This window comes from Trichosurus vulpecula, chromosome 6 (genome assembly GCF_011100635.1).
Source record: "Trichosurus vulpecula isolate mTriVul1 chromosome 6, mTriVul1.pri, whole genome shotgun sequence".
NCBI lineage: Eukaryota > Metazoa > Chordata > Mammalia > Diprotodontia > Phalangeridae > Trichosurus > Trichosurus vulpecula.
This window is the reverse complement of record NC_050578.1, coordinates 216593703-216613245: the sequence shown is the minus strand read 5'-3', so window position 1 is coordinate 216613245 and position 19543 is coordinate 216593703. Positions and strand designations below refer to the sequence as shown.

Sequence of the window (19543 nt, the reverse complement as noted above, 5' to 3'; positions counted from 1 at the left end):
TGAGGAAGGGTGGGTATGAAACAGTTGAGTTCAAGTGGCACTTCAGTCACTGAGGAATGAAGGGGACAAAAAATGTCCAATTGACATCAAATTAAACATTTGTGAGGGAAGATGTGAACAAAGAAATCTCAGAGGTATCAGGTCAGAGAAAGAGAAGAGAAAATGACGAAGGAAAGCAAGAGGAAGGCAGGGTGACAAGTGGGAGAGTAAGGGAGGCAGAGTTTGTTCCACAACCATCTCCTCAAAAGATTTAGGTGAGAATTTTAAATTACTGGACAGTAATGACTGGTAGCACAACCACTCTAATAAGGAAGATTACAGTCAGTAATATATATGTGTGTGTGTATATATATATCTTGTTTGTAGTTATTTACATGGTGTCTCCCCATCAGACTGTGCACTCCACTTTAAAGTAGGGACTGTTTTTTTGTCATTCTTTGTATCCCCAAAGCTTAGTACAGTGCTTGGCACATAGGAGGTGCTTAATAAATGCTTATTGACTGATTGACCACTGAGAAGGGGGTATCTTATCAGAGGCAAGGTCACCTGCTGCCATCAACTCCCATATCCTCCTGTCTTGATGAACAGTCACTCTTTTGTTCAGACTCATCAAGGAAAAGGGACAGGGCCCAGATTGATATAGATACAGGGTGGTTAGTGGAGCGGGGGAAGAACAAGACCCCATATGACAATGCACTTCTTTCTTCCATGTGGTAGCGAAGACAATGTCCTTCTGCATTCATCTCCTCTGGGTCAGGTCATTAGGTAATCTGCTGCTCAAGGCCCGGACTTACTACTAGCTCAAATAAGATGAAAAAGGTGCTTGGGCTCTGTCTACATGCAGAGAGGGATTTTGGTGTTGGAGAGTGAGGTCGATAGGGAAGCCTTCCCTCCTCTTAAACCTGTTATTCTGGACCATTGCACTTAGCAAGAGTGATCTTAAATAGGAGGCTGCCTTCCTGTCTTCTCCCTCCCTTTCACAGTCAAACTCCTACTATCCCCTGGTTTTCTTCCTTCTCAGTCTCATTTGTTAGAACATTGCTCATGCCCCCAAGGCTCTGTCCTGGCTCCTCTTTTCTCTTTCTATACCAAGAGGAGTGATCTTGTTGAACCAGCCTAAATAAACAGGGGAGTGACTTATCCATCCCAGTGATACATCTAAAGATGTGATACTATACCCAGAACTGAACTTAATGGGCACTTCATGAAAGGAGAAAAGGAATCTGAGGGCCAGGAAGGACCTTCCCCTCTTCAAAATGGTTATGTAGCAACCACTTTAAATTTTATTCTGATCTTCCCAGGGATTAAATGAGTGTATAGAGGACAGAGCGTGTCTCCTGCTAGGGGAAATGTTGCTATACTTCTATCATTACTACAACTTCTCAGTAAACATCCCTTTGCAAAGTCTAATTGGTGTAAAACTGGTCATTTGATACTATGGAGATGTCACTGATTGATCTATAATGGGAGAGAGAACATTGGATGGGGTTCATTAGTGACAGTACTGAAATCCTCAACACACTGGGGTTATCCCTAGATAAACAGTCAGCTGCCCTCTGGGGACCTAATCTGTCAGGGTGAGTGGAAACTAAAAGAATGAGCCTAGGGTGCTAATGGCTCTGGAATTGGAGTCAGGAAAACCTGAGGTCAAACTCTACCTCACATATTTGCTAGTTGTGTAATACTGGGCAAATCACTTAACCTCTAAGCCTTAGTTGCTTTATCTATAAAATGAGGGAGCTGTACTGGATGACTTTTAAGGCCTTTTCCAATTCTAAATCTATGTTCCTATGACCACCTCTCTTGATGATCTCACATGCTTCCACTGGTTCATTTTTGCAGATGGTACCTAAAATTAGATATATAGCCCTAATGTCACTCAAACTCCAAGCTTGCATCAATTCTTTATCTATTAGATATCTTCAACTGAATCATCCTATCATCTCAAACTCAGTAGATCCAAAATGGAACTCTTTCCCCACTAAACCAACTCCCTTCTACAAACTTTACAGATATAGGACTTGGCGCTGGAAGTAAATTCAGAGGCTTTTTCATCTAATCCTCTTGTTTTCTAAATGAGAAAACTGAGATGAAGGGAGGCTGAGTAACTTTCAAGATTGCTGTAGTAGTAAGCATCACAAGTGGGATTTGAACCTACATCCTCTGACCCCAGGGTCTCGACTCTTCCCACTGAACTACAGTTATTTAGTTCCATTGCCTCAGACCACTTGTCATATACTGGACCCACTACATTTCAGCCCCTGTCACTGAAAGAGACCAGTGCCTCTTCAGCTTTACAGGTCCAACTCAGGTAGCACTTCAGCTACATTCCTGGGGACTGCTGCCTCTTTAAATTTGGTGGTTCTGGCTTTAAAGCTGGGGCATGATGGGTAAACAGCAGGGCATGTAGCATCTGTCCTTAAAAATATATAAAGACATTCCTCAGAACCGTGCCCCAGTTTGTCTGCTTCTTAAGACTTCGGCATTCATACTTTCATTCCCAGTGGTTCATAGATTGAGAGATTGGAGAAGCCATCCAGAGCACATAAGACAGATACTTCTGCCTTCACCTAGAGGGACATTCCCAGTGGTTCATAGATTGAGAGATTGGAGAAGCCATCCAGAGCACATAAGACAGATACTTCTGCCTTCACCTAGAGGGACAATAGCAATGACTTTCTTAAAAGGTATGGGCAATACCTCAATCAGGAAGGCGTGGTAGAGTCACCTCTACCTCAGTTTCCTCATCTGTAAATTGAAGAGGTTGAACTAGATGGCTTTGAAGAGTTTTGGTTTTTTAGCTCTAAAGTAATACTATGATGTTGTTGATGGCAGAAATGATGGCTACAGAAGTTCATTCTTGGCTCTTCTGCTCCCTAGAAAAGTACCATAAAAATAGAGAAGGAAATTCTTGTTGGGGTGATGGCAGGGAGCACACACTGCCTGTGGATGCAATTTCTCTAAAAGCTGCCAGGCCTGGGGAAAAGGTTCCTGCCAGGCAAGCTTCTATGACTAAGCCAACATCCAGGGTAAAAATCAAAGCTTGGGAATGAAATTCAATACAGCTTCCTCCTTCTAAGGCAGTTCTATGACTGCAATTTCTCAAGCATTAGCATCTGTTATGGCTCCCTGAGCAGGCATAACTCAAGGTATGTAGAGATAAAATTGCTCATGAGCTATAAGACAGAGCACCACCTCCTGTGTGGTCTGATATATAGCTGCCATGGGAAGTCTAAATTGCAATTCCCAAGGCTCCGGCCTCAGGTTGCATTTGCTGAGGGAAGTTTGTTTTCTTAAACACTCTATTCTTCTCATCCTACATAGAAGTTGGTTGTACCATCTACCACCCTCCTACTAGGAGAGTTTGCTGCTTCCTCTGGTGTGATATAAATTTGTTTGGCTAAGCTCCAGGATAGATGCATAGAAGTTACTGGGGTAGGAAACGTCAGAAGGCAGGTCATTCCCAGGGGACTACACCAGGAATCTGTCCTAGGCACTACACTATTGAACACTTTTATCAACGTCTTGGATAAATAGATGTTTTACTTCATTAAATTTACAGATGAAATCAGCTAACACAATGGATGCCATGATTCAAAATTATCTTAAGTAGGAACATTAAGCAAAGTCTTACATTTGGGTTAAGAAAAGTCAATTTCACAAGTACAAGATTAGAGAGACATAGCTAGAGAGAATTTTATTTGAAAAAGATCTAGGGATTTAAGTGTGGTGCTGCAACATGAATGGACAGTATGACAGGGCAGCCAAAATAGCTAATGCAATGTCAGGCTCTCAGAAGAGAGGCAGTGTCCAGGTCTAGAAAAGCGATATTCTCACTATACTCTACTCTGGTTAGGCCACACCTGGGGTATCGGGTTTAATTCTGGGCCCCATATGGAGGTTCACAGATTTATAGCTAGAAGGGATCCCAGAAGCCACTTAGTCCAATCTCATTTTACAGATGAGAAAATTGAGATCCAGAGAATTCATATGACTTGCCCATGGTTACATAAAGGGCCCCAAATTTATCCTACATGAGGACCAATTCTGAAGGAAATGGGAATATTGGGCTTATAGGGAAAGTTTAGAGGAGCCTCCCTCAGAGAGGAACTGTCTTCAAGTATTTGAGAAGTTTTCACATAAAAATATAGTACGCTTTTTTTTTTCCCAATTGACCTCAGAAGGCATAACTGGAAGCAGTGGGTGGAAGCTGCATAGAGAAATTTAGACTCAATACAAAGAAAAACTTCCTCACAAGTTATTAAAAAATAGAATGGGCTGCCTGGGAAAGCAGTAGATTTTCCGTCCCCTAGTAGTTTTCAAGAAAAGGCTGATGACCGTTTGTTAGGTGGCACGTAGAAGAGGTGGATAAAATTATGTCTGAGGCCCTTCCAACTCATCAAAGTCATTGTTTAGCTTTTTCATGAGGCATGCAAAGTCTGAAACCAAAGAATGATGGGTTTGAGCTGCTGTTGCTTTGCAGATAGAGCCACCAAAGCACTGCTCTTTAAATCATCCCTCAGGAGCAGGGTCTGTAGGTGGCCCAGGAATACTACGGCTGGGCTCCCTCCTTAGGATTATTAAGTACATGTATGTGGGTGCCTATGTGTGCATGTGCATCCACATGTAGTCACTGTTTAATCAAACAAGGTGTGAGGAAGTAATAAGGCCAGATTTGGTTTTCCTGATGACTTTACTGTTAATAGTGAGAAGGATGGAATCTAGCTTTGCTGGCTTCTAGGTAATAAACTCTGACTGATTCTAAACATACTATAGATCAACTTAAGGGTTCTGGAGCCAGTCCAGGGGAAAAAAAATACGCAAAGAGTCCCTTAGCTTTGGATAGCACTGACGACAAGAAGAATGCAGAATATTTCTGACACCCTTGAATACAGAACTCTTTCATTTTACAGATAGAGGTGACTCTATTTAGGCCTCTCCTGGTGGAAGTAATTTTCATGCTCATTAGGAAGGTCAATATTAATGTCCCTTGAGGTGAGGATAGAGGATAGAGTTATTCCCCTCCTCAGTGGCTCATTAAATGGACTCAAAACCAGTTCAATGACTAGAGTTGAAGAATAATGACAATGAGTTGACATCAACCTGGAAGAAGGTTCTGGTAGCAGCTGCAAGGCTCTATCTTTTGCTCTGTTCAACATTTTTATCAGAGGTAGACTGGTCAGATTAGACCAGGAAAGAGGGACATACAGACAGAAATAGTAACTGATGAATACATAGATGTAATGTAATCACTGTGCATCAAAGGAATGATAACACAGAGGTTACTCTGTGTGCATTCTTCTTTGCCCTACTCATGGCTGGTGTAATCAAGTGTGCCTGAGTTGATCCTAGATATGTGCATTTATAAAGTGCAACAGTTTCCTTTGTTTATTATTCACAAGTGTAAAACCATGCAAGCCCCAGTGGTGAGAAGATCAGTCTGTAGCCTCAGTAGATCTGACTAGAAGTGACCAGGCAAAAAGTAACCCAAGGTGCCATAACCTCAGTGCATACTCTGTGCCTTGACAGCAATAAATTGTGACTTGGTAAGTTTATTGTGAGTTTGAGTTGTGTCTCTTCCTTAAACCCAGAAACAGACTGTGATAACTTATACAAATGGACAGAGGATATGCTTATCAAATTTGCAAAGAACATAATGTTGGGATAAATGTAAAGTTAATTCAGGTTTAAAATAATCTGCTACACACAGGATAGAGGAGCCACAAGTGAGGCAGGATGGCCTAGTGGAAAGAGCACTAGACTTAGAGTCAGAAGAGCCTTGTTTCAAATCCTAGCTCCTATACGTTTTAGCTGTGAGAGTGGGGGACTACTTCTCTGCTCAAGGTTTTAGGGGGTAATCCTGAGGTACTAGGAATTCTATTCCTGTTGCTCAGAAGCTCTCATCTACTGCATTTCCAACTCCTCCCCACATCAATCAATTGCTTTCTTATTGTTTTGGGCACCATTTCATTTTGTTGAGGTCTTTTTAGAAACCAATCCTTATCCAGAGTCTCTATTTACATAGAAACAGTGACTTCCCTGCTGGCCACAGTAGCATTGCAAAGATACCACAAGTAAGAGACAGGCAGGCAAGCTGGGCAGGGGCAGGCAGGCTGTGGTGACATGCAGCCATTCAGGGGAGTGATGAAGGGAGCTGAAGCTCTTACATTAATGAATGAGGCATTGATGTAGTCGGAATCTGGAACCCCTTCAACCGGTGTCAGGTGTACCCTGGAATGGTCATCTAGAAGAAAGAGCAACAGCCATGAATTTTCCCTTTGAAACTCACAGTCAATGTTCTCTGTCCTATGTCCCCTTCAGATTCTTGAAGGGTGGTTTTCCACTACCACCCCTCGGTCAGGCTCACCTACTCACTAGGGCCCCATCTCCTACTTTCCTTGACTTCTCCTTCCTGATTTATCAGTAAAAGATACTCATCTGAAGCAAATCCAAGAAGGGGACAGCCTAGCAAAGTAAGAATCCTTACATGTGACACACGGGTCTATGGATCTTTGGGACCTGGGGCAGGGCGACGTAAGAAGGACACAATGAAATGTCACAGTATTGACACCAAGTACTCTGCTGGGCCCAGGAGTCATTAAGTCTGTTAAGCTCTTACTGTGGTTCTGTCTCCTGGCCTTGCCAGCCTCTTTCCTTGCATTAGAGCTGCAAGGCACCTGTCTCTATCCCTTTATGCTCGGCTCTGGGGAATCTGCTTGGAACAAATATTCACAATCAAGCAAAACAAACAGGAGCATGCTCTCTGTGGAAGCCTTTTGAGTCTCATGAGGAGGTTTGTCAGCCATTGTAGTTTAGCACCCATGTACAGGAGTGTGATTATTGTCATCTACTTTTACTAAAAGCTCCTCATGAGCTTGAAGTAAATGATCTTGGAATCACTGGTATTCTCTTCTCAGAGCCAAGCACAGGTCCTTGCACAGAGCAGAAGCTCAGGAAATGTTTGTTAAGTGAATGAGTCTTGAGTGGGGAAGCAAGCACTGAGTGATGCTGGGCCTAAGAAGGTCCTCTGGAAGCTCTACAGCAGACCTCTACCCTTACTCAATACTGTTCTCCTTTTAACCCTCCAAATTTTGACTCAGAAGGCCCTGTAACTTCTCAACTAGAGAGAGTTTCATGAGACATCCCAGAAGCACGTACAAGGCAAGATGTTCACATATCTGTTTTTCTCCTTGTTTTCTTCCTTGGAAGCAGCTTCACAGGTGGCCTGGATAGGACAGGCTGGGAGAGCCTGGGGACGTAAGAAAAATAAGATAAGTTACTAAAAATGATGACTGACAATCAGTGAGCATCCCTGCAATGCAAACTTCTGTTGCCTATGCTGGATGATAAATGGGTACTTTCCTTTCTTGTGAGAGAAGCTAGATAGGTCTATGACCACAGCAACTCTTATTGTCTAGCACTAACTGGTCCCCTCCCCCCCCAAAAAAAATCCAAGTTGTTTCTAAAGGTCTAAAACATTGCATCATCTGTACTGTCACTGTGGGGAGAAAGTTCTTTCTTGGCCTAATACACAGAGATTGGCTGCATGGTAGACACAGCAGAAGGGCAGATGCTTTTTCAGCAAGACACCAGGACTCCTTCCTTTGCCATCCAGTTCTATGGTTCCTTTATCACAGTCCCTATCTAATTGAAAGGGAAACAGGTTTAGAAAAATATGAGTAGAGACTTGGGCTGTGGGGAATAGGAACTGCTTCCATGAAGCCTTCCCCAATGACCCTCCTCATCCAGGCCCTGCCCTTTCTCTGTTAGTGTTCTCTCCTGCCTCAATTTTCCTTGTATCAGACTTGTTTGTGTACCTGGCAGTGTCCCTACAGTAGAATGTAGGCTCCATGAAGACAGGGCCTGTTTTGTTAATGTTTGTGTTACCAGCACCTGGCATGTGCCCTGCAAAAGCTGGCACTTAAGAGACCTCTTTGACTTTAGAAGTTTACTCTACCCCTGGACTTTGCCACACTGGAAGAACTCTCAGGCTCTACAGCATCTGACTTCTTCCAGACCCTCCCTCCACGTCTTCATTCCTCTCCAGGCTACTCTCCTGACTCTTCACCTCCACAGCCCTGCTCCCATGCTGTCCTCTCACCTCCACCGCAGCTTTCTTCCTCCATTAGAATCGAAGCTATGGGAGGGCAGGGACTATTTTTCTGCTTGTATTTGTACTCTCAGCACTTAACACAGTGCCTGGTACATCATGGTAAGCATTTAATAAATGCTGGCTGATTTCTGATTTGATTTCTTGCATTGAATCCAAACTACGCCTTCACAAAGGTCTAGATTTGGGCCACAGGAAAACTTGGGAAAATAGGGCAACCAGTGCCAAGGAAAGTGGGATACTTGTGTTCCCACAAAATATGTGGAACTGATCCTTAAAAATGGGGCCTTGGATAGGAAGGATCAGACTGAACAGCCAAAGCTCAACAGAAAGGAGATAAAGGAGACTCTTCTCTCTCCACATTCAAGAGTCGAACATGAAAATCTCCCTCACTGACTAAGGGCAATAATAGGATGCATGAGTCATCTTTGGGTATTTAAAGGGCTACATGTACAATAAAAAAAGTATTGAATTTGTTCTTCTTGTCCACAGAAAGCAGAAGAATAAAGTTGGGAGATTGGGGTATGCGAGAAGGCAGATTCTGGCTTGGGAAAACTTTCTAACAATGAAAATTGTCCAAAACTAGGATGGGTTGCATTGGAAAACAGTAGAGCTTCTGCTGCTAGAGATGGAGAATAGAAGTTGTATAGACTCTTAGAGGGGGTCTTGTGGAGGGGATTCTTCACTGGACATAGGCCAGACAACTTATTTTTAAGGCCTTTTCTAGTTTGCGATTCTATGATTCCAACCATAATTGTGGTGCATACTTCCTCCTGAGTTCAGGGCCAACGATACTTCTAAACCAGCTATAAACACAAGATGGCAGCAAAGTTCCTTTTAGACCAGGCCCGGATGTAGCTCCAACCTCAGACTTGCTTGGGAGCCTGGCTTGCCATTTAACTCATTTTCGACTAGGAACTCTCTTAGTGTTTGGCCCTGAATACACCTAGCACTCTGCATTCACCTAACAGTTCTTGCCTAGGCTGTCAAGTGTCCTGAATTATGAGCCCACAGCTAGCTCAATGAAAGAAGGTGAGTGAGGGCAAGAAGCCAACTCTTTCTCTGCCCAGTAGAATCAGCTGAGGCTACAGCCAAATGTCTCACCCACAGCACATTAGAAACTTCTCTTAGCAAACAAACAGGTGGCCAATGATCAGGTCCCTCATCCTTAGACTAGCCTGATTCCCAAATAACTTCCTAGAACCACACTGCCCAAACTGGTTTTGCCCTGCCCACCCAGTCACAGGGGAAACAAATGGCTCACATTGAATTCTTCTCGGAAGAGCTTATTATCATCAGCCATGCGTCGGTTAATCTCCTCTTCCAGCTTGTCCACTGGCAGCGGGGGATACTTCCTATTGGTGCTTGGAGACCTGGCCAGAAGTGGCATGCTTTGAGGTTCTGCAGCAGCACAAGGGGGAAGTGGTCAGTCACTCAAGGCCTAGAAAAAGGCCAGCCCCCTGCCTGATAACTCGCTGCTTGCTGCCATTGGCCAAGACAGCCCCAATATCAACATAAAGGAACAGGGTTGCTGTCTTTGGTCAGTCTCAGGTACTGAGGTTATATGTGGGGGCATTCTGATGCTATCATTTACCCATAGGGGTACTACTAGATCCCCATTTTCCTTGTCCATTGAATCTCATGCAGAGACAGGCCCACTGCCAGCTGTCTTACCCATGTCATCAGTGCGTCCATTGGACAAGCGAAAGGAATTGGAATGGCTCCCAGCCTGCTTGTACTTCTTGAACCTAATGGGAAAGCATATAAAAATGGGCACCTGGAGCCCAAGAATAGAAATGGTGTTTTTTGGAAGAAGGCTGAATGTGTCACTGTGATTGAGGCCATCTTCTACATAGTTCATTTCAACCTTTCCAGGAAAAGATGAATAGAGAAGAGCCCCTGCTCAGTGAGAACAGGGAATCAACTCCCTTTTTAGACATCACACAGCCTCCCCCCACCCCCGCCCCCCCATTACAATACTACACCCTTTGGAGATAAAATTATAGGATCTTGTACTTATCACAAACCACACTGCATGTCCACTGGGACACATGGCCCCCAGGAAAAGCCTCCACACCAAAATTGTCCATTTATACCCGTCATAACTTCTTGGGGTAAAGGAAGGAGAATGAGAGAGATCCGTCCTGTGTCAGAGCCAGGAGATTTACTCTGGCCTTTAGAAATCATAGGTAGAAAAGCTGCTTCTGTGTCAGGATATTTAATACCAGGACCCCTCCAAATGTCTGTACCTCCACTGGGCAGAGGGGGAAGTCCTAATACCTAAGCAAAGTAGTTTGAGGCCTTGAAAGGGTCTTGTAATTTCTCTGTCTCCCTAGAGGGTTCCAAACTAGATGCTAGCCTAGCCAAAGGATCTGTCTCATCTCCTCAGCAAGATATCTTGGATACAGACCTACCATCTGGAGCCGTAGGACAGGGGCTGGGACTCTCTATAGCACTACAGCTCTGTGAAAGCTAGTTCTTTGAGGAGACGAAGGGATGCAAAGCTGTATGTTGTATATCTCAGGATGTTGCATATCATCCTTTACCCAAGAGTTAAAAATTCCACAATCCCATGCCTACCCCCAATGCCACTAGTAATCATGGTGATACTGATAATAATCTCATATAGTCCCTCTATTGCTATGTTGCTTTTTAAGATTCATAATATTTCATAGCTACAAAGCCTTTAACATCTTACAGGAGTAGGTAAGGAGGCCAGTTCCATCATTAGCTTGGTGGGGCCCAGAAGCTGGGCACAAAGGCAAGGCTAATCCCTGTTCCAGCTTTCTCACCCACTCATCGGGACCTTATTCTTAATGACAACACTCAACGTTCACCATCCTTAAAACCCACCAAACTTCTCCCAATGTTCAGAGGCTTAGGCCAAGGACATTTTTTCTTCTTTGGCAGAGGGAACAACATGTTTTTAAAAACAACAAACTCAGATAGAGGAAAAAATCCTACCACTTTTAGAGATGAAGTCTATACTTGCAGGCTGAATTCTATCTCATCAGGCCTGCATGCTCCCCTCCCCAGGACGCCTGGACCACAGATGGGCACTCTATCCCCTCCCACCAGTGTCACCACAGTAGTGATTGTATTCAGCATCTTGATGAGAGTTGCTTTATTTCTCAAAGAAATTGTTTGCCAAAGAGCACTTTTACTGCTGAAGCCCCAGGTGGTGTATCAGCCACCACATCCCTCTTTTCCCCATACAAGTTCTGCGGAGCAAAAGGCACCCTCTTCTATTACATCAGATGAAGAGGGCTTACTTAAGGCTAAAGCTGGAAAATGAAGTCACCCATCCTGTCTGATCTCTCCTACACACCTACCTCATTCTAACTTGTAATATCATGATATAACTATATTTCTTACCCTCCTACTAGATTGTAAGGGCAGGAGCACAGGGAACTTTGCTCTCCATCCTGGCATGCTCACCCTCCCCTACTCCCCAAGGGCCAAACACACATAGCCTTGTATATCGTGGACAAGGAAGACGTGTGTTGAAGTGAAATGGATTAAGCCAGAATGGAGAGACTGAAGTTTCTTACCTTAACATGTACAGAACAATGATAATAAACACTATCACTAGAAGAGAGGACAGGGCCACCATCACTGCAATGATAGGTGTCTCATCTGCAACCAAGAACACACACACATACAATCAGGTTAGAAGATGAACACTGCTTATAAGGGTAGGCTTGGGCAGCCACTAAAACAAGCTAATGATAGCTCCTTACCCTAATGCTTCTATCATTGAGAGAGAAAATGGAAGAGGAAAGGAGACAGGAAGGGAGAAGAGAAGAGGGAAAGAGAAAGGAGAAGAGAAGGGGAAAGAGAGGAGGGGAAGAAGAAATGGAGAAGGGGAAGGGAGGAGAAGGAAGAAGGGGAAGGAAGAGGGAGGAGGGGAAGGGAGAAGGGGAAGGAGATAGGGAGGAACCAAGAGACCTAGCTTCCAGTATTGGTTTTGCCACTAACTTACTGCAGTCCTGAGCAACTCATTTAACCTCTCTGGGTCTCATTTTCCTCTTATATAAAATATCAGGGGACTTGGCCTAGATGGTCTCTATGATCTTTTATAGCTCTAACATCCTATGGGTATACTAATGAGTCTGATAGGAGTGTTCCTTACCCTTTTTCACTATGTTATTTAAAACATTTATTCATTTTTGTAGCACGGTAATATTCTGTCACATTCAAGTATCATAATTTGTTCAACCATTCCCCAATCAGGCACGCCTACTTCGTTTCTAGTACTTTGCTACTACAAAAAGTGCTGCTATAAATATTTTGCTACATATACACATGGAAAAGAGAGAAAACAAAACACTATAAGAAAGGCCACTGGCTTTGACATTTATTTGACAGAAATGCTTCCAACTAGGCATAAATCCACAAACCTCAACAACGTAAAGGCCAAATCCACTTCATTGCTCTTACCAAACAGTTCAAAATGCCATGGTACTCACTAGTAAAGAACTAAAGGGAAAATAAGGGAGTTGGAGAATGTTCAAGTACCATGATTTGAATGTTTATAAATTCAACATATATGGGAATATTAGAATTCCTTCCAAGGCAACCAAAAACTACCCTGGAATTTGAGAAACTGGGAGTTTATGGATCTAGGTATCCAAAAGACTTCTGCCTAAATTAACTGATTGCTTGGAATTCATGAAAACAGAGGAAGTTTAACAAACATATACCAAAAAAGAGGAGCAAGACACTGATGACACACTAGATGAAGACTGCTTACACTTGTTTGATTTCCTACTCTCATTTGTCTTTAAACATAAAACATTCATTTTTATATTGCTGGTCCTATTACACATGTCATAGGACCTACCTGAAGAAGTTATGGGCAAAAATATTCCTTTTCATCTATTTGGTGATTATGATCTTAAATAACGAAATTTTTTGGACAGAGAACATCAGCCTATAACCTCCTTTTCTTGGGCTAGCCTTGTCTCAGACCAGTACTACAAAATGTGATGAGCAAAGACTATTTTTATTACTTTTCTCTAAATAGCTGCAAATTTCTGCAGAACTGAACAATGAAGACAGAAGTATCCATCCATAACCAATACCCGGTTTAATAAGATATGCGAGATTATAGCACAAGACTGCCATCACAAACTAAGTATTGTTGCACCCCCCAAGTAAGAAGGAAATTTAAAATTTCTCAAGAAGGAAAAAAATGCTTCATAGGACCAAATCACTGAGAGTTATGAAATCTACAGGCTGAGTAGCTACACAGAAGAGTGGTTCTGATTCTTGCTTCCATAATTTACTAGCTGGCAAGTTGCTTCTCCGCTGAGCTTCAGTTTTCTCAACTATAAATAAAATGGGAGGTAATTGTAGTTATGTTACCTCTCTCACAGGATTGGCTCTAAGAAATTGCAATTCATAAGTCGTTATAGTAGCTATCACGGTGCAAACAAAATGATGACATAAAATAAGTTGTAATCATTTGTAAATATTACTGTCTTCAGTAAATATATTATGATATATGATAGCTACTAGAATCTCTTATGATATGAAAAGTAGCTTCTTGTAGTTGATTTGTAAGTTATGATACATAATAGCTACTAGAGTCTCTAAGGTACGAAAAGTAGTCTTTTGTAATAGTAGATTTTGTTTCTATTCCTATTTCCTGTTAAGTCAATATAAAAATATAAATTAAAAGTTAACAATGTCACAACCACACATGCATATGGTCACCACAGATTGACAGGGAGTAGGAGAAGGGGGTAGGAAAGGACAACGAGAGGTCACTGCACAATGAAATGGCTTCTTAAATGAAGTGACAATAAACAACAAGGTGAGTTTCTCACCTCTTCTCTCCGAGTCAGAATTACCTGTATAATAAGTGAAAAATAGAAACATTTATTAAGATGAAAATAGATAACTAGTAGTACTTCTACAGTCTCCCTAACAATTTAATATTTGATCTAGTGCCTCAGATAGTGAGAAAGAACCCGTCAAAACAAAACCGGCACTGAAGAAAGCTGCCCTTTGTTTTTTTTGTACCCTCCACCCCACCTCCTAGTGTCATTAACAATAATCCCTTACATGTGCACGAGGCTTTTCAAGTTTACCAGGTTCTTTCACACGCATTATCTCATGTGATCCATCATGTGATCCTGGGAGACAGGGAAAGAGGGAAGAAGGGCTCTCCTCTAACAAGAGTGCAGACCCAGCAAATTCAACAATGACAAGCTTGTGCCTGCTGACCATTTGTTGGACCTTTCTCGCTCTTCGGTTTTTAATGACCTCTAGCTTGTGGCAGAACATTCAGGGTGCTGGTCCTTGCTAATCCTTTATGACGCTGCTGATCAGCGCTCTCAGATCATCTATCCTCCGGTTCCGTTCCTTAGAAGGCATTCATAACAAGAAGTACAGCTATTTCCATTAGCATGGGGTATTACTACTCCCATCTGAGGGCTGGAGAGACTAAGGCTCCACAGAGGGCGGTGACTTCTCTCAGGTGACAAGGAATTAGCAGCATAGCTGGGTCATATGACTCCAAATCTACTTCCTGCTCTTTCCACTAGACTAGGCTTCTTCTCATTCTGAACTGAGGAGAAATAAAGGGCAGTGGAATGTCATCCTCTGAATCACCCTTCTGCACCCTTGAATCATTTTTATAGCTTTTCTCTGAGCTCCTTCTGTCTTTCTACTTTCTCCTACAAAACAAACATTCCAGGAAGGGTCTTATCAGGGCTAGGCATAAGGAGAAGATGAACTCTTGGCTCTCTCTTAGCAGCCTCCTTGGCTTTCCCCACAATACAGTGAGCATGCTCAGGACTTTCTCAGCTACACTTGTCCTTAGCCAGTCTTCCAAAAGTGACTACAAATGGAGTTTCCCTCTTTTTTGGGAGCTTAAGGACAGGGGCTGTTTTTACCCCTTTTTTGTATCCCAACACATGTTATTCAATAATTTTTCTTCAGTTGTGTCCAACTCTTTGAGATCCCATTTGGGGATTCTGGAGTAGTTTTCCACTTCCTTCTCCAGATCATTTTACAGAGGAGGAAACTAAGGCAATTCCTAACCCTAAGTTAGGGTTAAGTGACTTGCCCAAGGTCACATAGCTAGTAAGAGTCTGAAGCCAGATTTGAACTCAGGAAGATGAGTGTTCCTGACTCCAGGCCTGGCACTCTATCCACTGTGCTACCTAGCTTCCCCCTGATGCATAGTAGGCATTTAATAAATGCTCTGACTAGACAGCATGGAAAAACCAATCAAGACTTGTAACTCTGCACACAAGGTTGCCTCTGTCTCATGAGGTAGTGTCAAAATTCTTCAAACAGTCTCAAAATAAAATTCATTTAAAAACAAATACATACTGGATAGCCTTTTTTAGTAGTGGGTTATAGGTAAAGTCTAATACTATGGCTGCCAGTGAATAGTAACTTGGGAATCAATGGCCTGAGTACTGGAGCAGATGTTTCTGAAAGAGAAGGAGGAAGTCAAACCAAAGTAGAAGGACAGTGGGGGATGATGGAAAGTTTTAGTATTAGCCATGATTTCTATTACCGAAAAAGTAGAAAGTCTGGGAGATGTGATTGCTCTCTCTATCCAAGCACGTGAAAGGCTGTCATATGGGAAAGGGATTAAACTTGCTCTGTTTGATTCTAGAGGGAAGGAACAGGAGTAATTTGCAAAGAGGCAAATTTAGGCTTAATAAAAGGAAAATGTTTCTAACAATTAGAGATGTCTCAAAGTAGAATAGACAGCCTTGAGAGGCAGTGGTTTCCCCTTATGGGGAGGTCTTCAAGCAGAAGCTGGATGCCCATTTGTTAAGTATGCTACAGTAGGGAATGCTTTTGAGCCTGAATTTGATCAGGTAACTACTGAAGTTCCTTCCAACTCTCAAAATCTAATTCTGTGATCTGTCAACGTTATTGAAGATGAATACCCACTGATTGTAGTAGAAATTTTCCAGGGAAATATAATCGTTGAGACTTTGTGGGATGGTTCACATGGACACTCTAGAACTAGATGTGTTTGTCAAAAGGAATGGAACAGATTAAAGGGATGGTGTATTAGTACTGTATAATAATAAGATATACTAATGAGTAAATCTAGGAACCAGAGAAGGGAAACTTTGATGGAGAGCATTTGAGTCATGATCAATGGAAGCAGAAACAGAAGAAATACTATAATTAAGATATACTATAGACTATCCTTGACAGAATGAAGAAAAAGATAAAGAATTCAGAAAAGAGATAAGCCTGGAACAAAGGCATGTTATAGCACTGAAAAATAAATGAATAAAGAAGAATTCATCACATGCTTACTATGTTCAAAGCACTGTGCACACAAATAGAAAAGCAAAACAGTCCCTGCTCTCAAGAAGCGCGCATTTTAACAGGAGGAGACAACATATGTTGGAGATTTCAACTGCAAGTCAGGTAGAAAGGCTCCATGGTCTTTAGGGTATAGCGGCAAAGCACATAGTCAAGCATCTTCTTTTATGTTTTGTTCTTTAATGTCATTTCAATGATAAAATCATATGCATTTATGAAACAGAATCATTTGACAGTGACAATGGCTTTGTAGCTAGAACTTCGTCTTCTAGATGTTCCATAGCTGTGGCTGCTGAGGAGGCAGAGGCCACAATAACTGTAGAAGAAGTGGCTGGGGGTGCAAAGCCAGGATAGCAGAGTATAGGCAGTAACCCAGCTGACCTCTCCCAACATTCTTCTCTAAACAACTTTAAAATAGCTCCTCAAATCAAATTTTGGAGTGGCAGAGCCAACGAAAAGTCAGAATGAGACATTTTTCTAGCCTAAGACAACCTAAGAGGTTATCAGGAAAGATCTATGACACCAGGGTAGGGGCTGGTCCAGAGCACAACAGTAGCGCTAGGCCTTGGAGGTGGCTACAATGGTGGCAGTGGGAGCAGCTTTGGGATCTCTCAGTCAAGACAAGGCAAGGGGGTCAGACAACTGATCAGAAAGAGATTTTGCTGGCACTGGGTACAGCTGGTGCTGATTGGCAACTCTACCATCCATATGCAGTTCTGGGTCACAGTTCAGAGGGGAGCAAAAAACTGATGAGCAAGGTGCTCTCAGAAAAACTTGGAAAGACTTACATGAGCTGATGCAAAGTGAAATGTACTGTCTACAAAGTAACAGCAACATTGTAAGGTGATCAGCTGTGAATGACTTAGCTGTTGTCAGCAATACAATAATCCAAGACAACTCTGAAGGACTTATGATGAAAAATGCTATGTATCTCCAGAGAAAGAAATGATGGTGTCAGAATACAGATTGAAGCGTACTTTTTTTTTTACTTTATTTTTCCTCAGGCTTTTTTTGTCTGTGTTTTCTTTCACAACATGACTATTATGGATATGTTTTGCATGATTACACATGTATAACCCATATCAAATTGCTTGCCTTCTCAATGAAGGAGGGTGGGGAGGGAGGAAGGGAAAGAATTTGGAACTCAAAGTTTTAAAAACGAATGTTAAAAATTGTTTTTATACGTAACTGGGGAAAAATGATATACTAAATAAATACCAAAAGATTAAAAAAGAAAAAGAAGTAACAAGGGGCGGGGTGGTTGTTTCAAAAAAACATGGTAAGACCTATATGAACTGAAAGTGGAGTAAGAGGAAGTGGGAGATTATTGTACACAGTGACAGCAAGGTTGTAATGACGATCAACTGTGAAAGACTTGGTTGCTCTGATCAATATAATGATCCAAGACAATTCCAAAAGACACATAATGAAAAAACGCTACCCACCTCCAGAGAGAGAACCAACGAACCCTGAGTACAAAGTGAAGTATAATTTTTTTGCTTTCTTTATTTTTTCTTTTATTTCTTTATATCTTGTGATATGGCTAATGTGGAAATAGGTTTGCATGATTTCACATATATAATTGATATCATATTGCTTGTCTTCTCAATGGGTGTGGGGGTGAGACAATTTGGAATTCAAAATTTTAAAAGAAAAGAATGTTAAAAATAAATAATGATTTTTTTTTAAAAAAAGAGTAGTGACCGGCTCATATCTCCACAAGGGTTTATTACCTGGATGATAGGGAAATTTCAATTATTTGGACACTGACTGCAGCTCTCTTTTTGCAAAATTATAATTATAGCCTTTTAAAGGAAAAGGAAGTGACATTATTCTGGACCTGACTTTCACTACAAGGAGGAATATGGCTGCTGAAACAGAAATGATGACAACCTGGGGAAGACTTCATGAACGATGGGAATTGAGAATAGTGCCCAGGGGGTGATGATTGTGAGTTGAACCACATACGTGACATTCTGTAGGTTAAATCTAGTCTCTCTCTTTCCCTTAGGAGACAGAGAGATATGGGAACTTCCCTCACTAGCCATTTCTGAAAAGACAATAAGCTTTTGGACCTTTTACATAAGACACAGATGAAACACTTCAAAATCAGAGTACGTGCTAACTTTCTACCAGAGATCCTCGAGAATTCCCTCACTTATTTCAGAAGGAATATCCAGGGACTAATTCTAGCAGGCAACTCTTTCCCAATGAATTCTGCAAATATTTACTAAGCACTTACTACGTGATTAGCACTGGAAATACAAAAATAGACATAACAGACCCTGCTCTTTAAGCAATATGTAACATAATTTTAGGGTGGGGAAGACAAAGGCACACATAACTTTGCTCTCTGGCTTCCAACCCTATACTTAACTGAAATTGCTTTCTCCAAAGTTGCTAGTAACCTCTTAATTGTCAAATTTAATGATATTTTCCCAGTTCTTATTCTTCTGAACATCTCTGCAGTATTTGACATTGCTGCCTACCCTCTCCTTTCAGATACTCACTGTGGGCACACCAATACTCTCTCTTCCTATATGTTTGACAGTTTCTTCTTTGTTTCCTTTGTAAGCTCACCATCCCTATCACAATGCCTAATGGTGGGTGTTTCCTAAGCCTCTGATCTGACGTTCTCCTATTCTCTCTCTCTCTCACTCATTTGATGACTTCCCTAGCTCCTGTAATTCTATCATCTCTATGCAAATGACTCCCAAATCTATAAATCTAGCCCTAGAGTCTTTCCTGAGAGCCTGTAGCACACCTCCAGCTACCTGATATTTCAAATTGGACGTCTGATAGGCATTTCACACTCAACATGTCCAAAACAGAACTGATGATCTTTTTCTCTCCCCACCCCAAACTCACCCCTTTTGCAACCTTCCTTATTCTTATCAAAGAGTATTGCCTTTCTTCTAGTCACCCAGGTAAGCAACCTTAGTATTATACTTGACTCCTCACTCTCCTTCACCTCAAATGTCAAACCAGTTGCCAAATCTCGCCATTTCTACCTCTGCAACATTTTTCACATCTGTCCCCTTCTCTCTACTCACATAGCTATCACCCTAATTCAGGCCCTCACACCTCCAAATTAATTTCTCTGCCTTAAGTATCTTTCCTCTTCAA

General features: G+C 42.0%; 1 protein-coding gene across 3 annotated transcripts in view; it reads right to left on the bottom strand.

Annotated features, from left to right (window-relative positions):
- PTPRA (protein tyrosine phosphatase receptor type A) overlaps window positions 1-19543 on the bottom strand; it is a 195533-nt gene that overhangs the window by 17345 nt on the left and 158645 nt on the right. For 2 of the 3 annotated variants that reach the window (XM_036763037.1, XM_036763038.1), the window contains exons 6-11: window positions 13942-13965; window positions 11662-11746; window positions 9785-9858; window positions 9375-9511; window positions 7159-7249; window positions 6168-6244 (exon numbers count right to left, since the gene is read on the bottom strand). In XM_036763037.1, coding sequence (XP_036618932.1) covers window positions 6168-6244; window positions 7159-7249; window positions 9375-9511; window positions 9785-9858; window positions 11662-11746; window positions 13942-13965 — 488 coding nt within the window. The remainder of the gene's footprint in view (window positions 1-6167; window positions 6245-7158; window positions 7250-9374; window positions 9512-9784; window positions 9859-11661; window positions 11747-13941; window positions 13966-19543) is intronic. The other variant, XM_036763039.1, reaches the window with a different exon arrangement.